The sequence below is a fragment of the Sprattus sprattus genome, assembly GCF_963457725.1.
Source record: "Sprattus sprattus genome assembly, chromosome: 3".
NCBI lineage: Eukaryota > Metazoa > Chordata > Actinopteri > Clupeiformes > Clupeidae > Sprattus > Sprattus sprattus.
This window is the reverse complement of record NC_137922.1, coordinates 24,394,228-24,400,234: the sequence shown is the minus strand read 5'-3', so window position 1 is coordinate 24,400,234 and position 6,007 is coordinate 24,394,228. Positions and strand designations below refer to the sequence as shown.

Below are 6,007 nucleotides of genomic sequence, written 5' to 3'. Positions count from 1 at the left end.
GGTATAAAATAAACCTGTGGCTATTTAGCTTGGGGTATGCTCATTGCAAATGTGCACATATGCACATTTTAATATGATTATTATGGTGGTGAGTGAGTTGTTCTTATATTGCATATTAATATGATAGTGTCGCATGGTAAAATACACCTGTGGTTCTGTCCGTTATTAGCATGCTAGGTCTCGCTAGCATGTAGTATGCGCTAAGGTTAGCTAGGCTAGCAAGCTGCCTGTATGGCACTCTTACCCATGCTCTTACCCGTCTTCAAAACTTGAGAGCCCAGGCAGTAACCGTTAATAGCATGCTAGGTCTCGCTAGCATGTATGCTGTAAGGTTAGCTAGGCAGAAGAAATAGAAAAAGATGAAGAAGCTGCCTGTTTGGCACTATTAGTAACCTGTCTTTCATATTCGAGAGCCCTGTAAATGTATAAGCATTTGTTTTGTGAAGCTGTCCTGTGATTAAACATTAGCCCTCTGCACAACTATTCAGATGGACATCAGGAAATTCTTTGAAAACACTGGCAGAGGGAGAGGATCAAGAAGAAATGAGGAGGTCGAGCGAGGTAGGCAATTATAATTGCCCACATTTACGTTAACATTAACTTTTCTAATGTAATGGCCTACAATTGAAAGTATGCTGTGCTGTTTTTGATCAGTTGATTAATGGCGAAACAAGTTTGCTGCATTTGAAAAGGTAACCTACATCACCTATATCACTAGACGTGTGTAGGCTTTGGTTTATTAGCGATAAGCTACAAAGAACCAGGATGACTACAGTATATGACCAAACAGTAAATGGTTTTATCTTTTCCAAATTACAACCTGTAATAGACTATCTGACTGATTTGCCATGGAGGGAAGTACATTTATATTTTGCCTATTCAGTTTTGTCTATACTGAAAAAGGTAAACTTCCCTCATGTTAAGTAGGAAAGACTATAAAATTCATGCAGTGAGTTTACTTAGGCCTTTGTGTTTGAATGTTGCTGGCTAGTGGCTGCTAGAGAGAATGAGGGGCAGAGTGCTGGAGCAGGAGGAGGAGAAGAAGGAGGAGGAGGGGGAGGAGGAGAAGAAGAAGAAGGAGGAGGAGGAGAGAGAGAAGAAGCACAGGCTGGGCAGTCCAGGGCCAGGCAGGGGGAGGAGGAGGAGAGAGACATGGGGGCTAGACGTAAAACTAATCAGAATATGGAGAAGGAGATCTGTGACCTAGGGGAGATTTGTGATGGTCCATATCAAGTCAAATTGGCCCAATACCCACAGCACTGGTTTGGGTTGAAAAAACGATCCTTTAATTACAGCTGGTTTGTCAATTTTCCTCTGTTGGAGTACTCTGTGGCAAAAGATGCAGCTTTGCGTGTGTGTGTTTAAATAAATATCATCAAACAGTACTCATGAAACTATCTTTGTATTTTATCTTTACCTGTGCTATAATATAGTGTATGACGGTGACAATAATGATTTTGAAGCTTGTGCATACCCTTCTGTAATCTGTAGCCATCTATTTCATAGTTTCATATTGTGCGCACATTATAAATAAATAAAATAATGTTGGGGCCTGTGCCCCAGTAAAGCTCTAGGTCTAGCAACGCCCCTGGGCTGAACTACTGTCACGAATCATAATGATTTTGAATGAACATATGTTAACGACAATTGATTTATAATTGCCTTGCAAACTAAAGTCTCTCATGTTATTGACGCAGAGGCATTCAATATTGCCTTTAAGTGTGTAGCTTATTTAAGTCGGCACAGCATTAACTGGGCCTTTTTAAAGTAAAGTTATATCATTGACGGCTGGTTATAAACAAATAACAACAATACTCCAAGCCATTACGATACGATCATACTCTGTAGCCTACTAACCGTTAGACAAACTATCAATCTCGTCACTATCTCTATACAGATTTAAATGTTCAAACAGGAAAAGTGCCGTGTCTCATAACCATCATATGTGGACCTAGAACTGAATAGCCTGCTTTGCCAGGGTTTAACACTGATATTCACATGGTGTTTGCATCAGCACATAACTGAAGTGGGGACCAGAACAAGGAGGGCACAACATTACTGACAATGTCTCTGTCACAGTGAAAACCGTAGAGCTTTAATTAAATATATACCTTCGTTATGAGAAGCGGCTCTCTATGCTCCAAGCCTCCCCTCAGTGTAAATCCCCAGGGCGCACCACCGCTCAACACAGTCTCTACCAAGCTGCATCCAGCATCACTCGTCGCGGATGTCCGTAGTGCCTCAGTGCCTCCAGAGTTGCCCAGGTCAGTCGCTAGACGTTTAAAGTCAGATGTGGGACAGACGACAACGTCCATGGCGCCGAAGTCGTTTAACATGTCCAAACTCAGCTTGACCACCCAGTAACGCAGCCTATTGGCACTGGGCTATGTCCTGCGCTAACACCTGTTAACTTCTCCGAAGGCGCGTAAATACGCAGTAAGTGCAGGCTACTACTTTCTCTGTGAGCTTTAACACACAAAGATACAATACATAGCTGCGCCATTTGAGAGGGCTGTAGATAACATTAACTCAAGTGCTCATGTTTCTGTACGCGAGTTTCTCATCTCGTCTCCGCAAAAAAAAAAAAAAACTTCAGTCAAGGGAGACGCATCATCCAGTCCCTCGCTCAGTAAGTGACCCCGTCCACCATCAATGGTCCGTTCAAAGCAACAAGGCGCACATTTGTCAGAGTTTTGTTGGTTAAAAGTCTTCTACAAGGAATCAAGCTCAAGCAGGAAACTTACGTAGCTTACGAGCAACGCGAGAGCAAGTGCGTTTAACATTCTAAAGAAAGATGCCCTGAGCAGGTTAATGTTCGGCACACTGCGCTTCAGTCTCCCATTCACATGCGCCCCCTGTTGTTCAAAATATTAGTCGAGTTGCCACTTCTTCCAATACGCCTGACTGACTGTTACTAATATTTTGAGTTGAAAACCAGACCACAACTTAAACCTAGATTTATCTGACCTGATCTGACTATCATCTTTAACCTGAGCAACAATATTACAGCAAACATAGCCTACTCTCAATGATTATCGAAGCTCCAATTATGATCTCCACTGGTGTATCCAAACGGGAAGACCAGGACAATGCCGCCATCTAGTGGATACTGTGTGCACCTTACAGTCGCAACAATAATGTTTTAATTGTCTTGATTAAAATAAAGACAATGCATGTGTGAGATATACATCTAATAGACACACCAAATGTTAATTTTGGCATCAGCCTTCAGTGCAAAAACACACCACAAGGAATTATTTACCAAAATTCAAAGGTCAACATAAACCAATCTTATAACTGTAGGCCTGGATCTACACTGGTCAGGGCCTCGTTTCCCGAACGCGCACTTAGCCTAAAAAGCACTTGAAATCGCTCGTAAGAGGATTCCTACGTTGCAGACGGGTTTCCCAACGCCACACTTAGCTTAAGTGTATCTTTCGTTGAGAAGAATTCTACGTGTGGTCAGGACCAGTAGTAACTTCACACTTAGCGATTTAATCCACCAGGGGCGTCGTTCGACCGTCGTTCGGAAGAAAGGGGAATTTTTAAAAAAAAACATGGCTACTTGAAGCGAGGAATATTTTACATTAATAAAGCTATCTACACAACTTTTTATATGTTTAGAATGACTCGGTTTGATCTGAAATGTGCTACGCGACCAATGCAGAGTATGTCGGTCTTAACTGAAGCTTTCAAACAGTAGTTTTATGGCACAATTAGCGCTTATGCCACCACTCCATTGGCTTATATGGTAGCTTTATAGCTAAATGGTTGTATACATATATATTTGCAACTATGTTCTTCATTGAAACTTTTTTTAAATCGCTAGTTTCATAGCTCATACAGTCACGCATGACGTACGCTTCAACCCCCTCGACACCTTATCCAGGGGTGTCGTTCGGCCTATTGTAGAAGAAATCCAAACGATGTTTCTGTGTATAGCACATCATGAGAATGTCATTGTTTCACCTGCCTATTCCCATCAAAATAGAAATAAAGAATATTGAGTATTTGAAAATAAAGATTAGGCTATACAAAACTAGTGCAGTGCCCGTAGGAATTATGCATTATGTAGTGTTAGCAGACGTAGGGCTGTTGGGTAGTGTAATGGCAAGACATATTTGCACTCCACATAGGTACAGGTTACACTGAAGTATTATTGTGATGCATGTTTCCTTTTCATTAAGAAATGTGTTAATGGTAGCCTTTTTGGAGAGTTACCAACAAATAAAGTTTGAGATTATGTAGTGGATGCAGTTGAATATACTGTAGATGTCAACGTTGCTGTCTAAACTATAAACTAAATGTCATAAAGAAAGACATTATTTAAAATTAAGTTATGGTTGAAATAGGATCACTACTTTATTGTAAGGGTAAGTGTAGGGTAAGAATGGTCATGCAGTTGGACTCAAATGTAGGTTAATTTTATTGAATGTATGTAGCCTACTGTACTGTATGACTTCGATGATGCTAGCTTTGACAGCCCACTCTCAGACAGATCGTAATAAATGTCCTTACAATGGGAACACAGTTTAAATAGGCTACTCTGCTGGAGATGGCGTTACTATCCCCGCCCCGAATTCAGTGCACATTGCACGTTCGATGCACGCATAGGCTAGCTAATTTCACAGCAATTAACGTAAACAGGTTAACCTGACGTAAACAGCTCCTAAGAGCTACTTAAGAACTCGTGCACGTTGCGCTCGTGCACCTGACTTTAAGTTGATGGTTGGGAAACGCACGTTAATAGAAAGTGTTACTTAGTGTACGATGTCGCGAAAATCCACGTAGGCCGTTAAGATACGTTGTTATCGGGAAACGAGGCCCAGATTGTCAATTCCTTAGCTTTTGGATCCCCCTGATTTTAGTTGAACATTTGTATATTTGCATTCTGTTCTTTTGATGTGTATATAGATGCTTTATTGAGTGTGTTGCCTCTGATTTTCTATTTCTAAATTATTTTTATTTATTTATTTGTGATATTATTGTTTTGTTTCTGTTTACTTGTAAAGCACTTTGGTGACCTGCTTTGCACAATATCACGTTTAACGTAACATTATCTTCTTAAAACCATCCCTCTAAACAGGAAATAATGATTTATAAATGTTCACCCTTTCTAACTTGAAGATCACTTCCAAGTTCTGCTACACCTTTTGTGTCTTGGACACATATTTAATATATACCCAGAGATTTTCAATCCTGATCAGATTTTGGACAGCAGGGCATTTCTAATAATTAGTTTTCACATTGTCACATGCACGTACTCATACCCAATGACCAAACCTAACCGTTTAAACAGTTGGCCTGTCTCTCAAAAGTACACCAGCTGATAGGGAAAGAGCACTATAGGGAATCTGGAAGTGATAGGACAGAGGGAGGGAGAAGAGAGAGAAAGGGAGAGAGAGCGGGGGGAGGGAAAGAGAGAGGGGGGGGGGGACCGGCCTAATACCGTGCCTAATACAGACATCAGTCAGGCTACTTGGCCAGATCTGACCGTGGGCACACCCTCGTATACCAATCGAAATAAATCATAGCTCACGGTTGGTGTTCAGAAAGTAAAAGAGGGCTACAACTCTTGAAATACAGTAGACACCGTTCAGCTATATTATGAAGTATGGCATTTGTGGTAAGCTAAGCTTGTGACAAAATGTGTCCTATGTCCGGTCCAATAGGAATTTCGCCAAATACGCCAGAACCTTCTCATGCGTTGCCTTTTAATTAGTTTGTGAGTGGTGGTGTTGTAGTTAATTAAAGTATTTTTTTTTAAAGAGATGAGTTCACTATTCATGTAGGGTCAATTAGCAAATAACTATACTTTAATACTGAATTGTTGAAACTAAAATGTATGTGTAAAACACATAGATAAGACAAATAAATAGATAAACGATTTACGAGGTGTTGTCATTTCCGGCAAATCAACTAAGCAGAAACTAAGTTTCAGTTTCTTGTAAACCATGTGATCAAACGAACGTGTTTCGTCATTTAGTCCAAGCCCACGCTCTACGGC

At 40.7% G+C, this 6,007-nt stretch overlaps 1 protein-coding gene across 1 annotated transcript in view; it reads right to left on the bottom strand.

The window, feature by feature from the left end:
* The window catches only part of shroom2b (shroom family member 2b), a gene marked incomplete at both ends in the record, with an annotated part of 37,807 nt that extends 35,471 nt beyond the window's left edge, over nt 1-2,336 (bottom strand). Inside the window, one exon of the mRNA XM_080835411.1 lies at nt 2,112-2,336. Within this exon, the coding sequence (XP_080691537.1) occupies nt 2,112-2,336 (225 nt within the window). The remainder of the gene's footprint in view (nt 1-2,111) is intronic.
* Nucleotides 2,337-6,007: the final 3,671 nt, after the last annotated feature.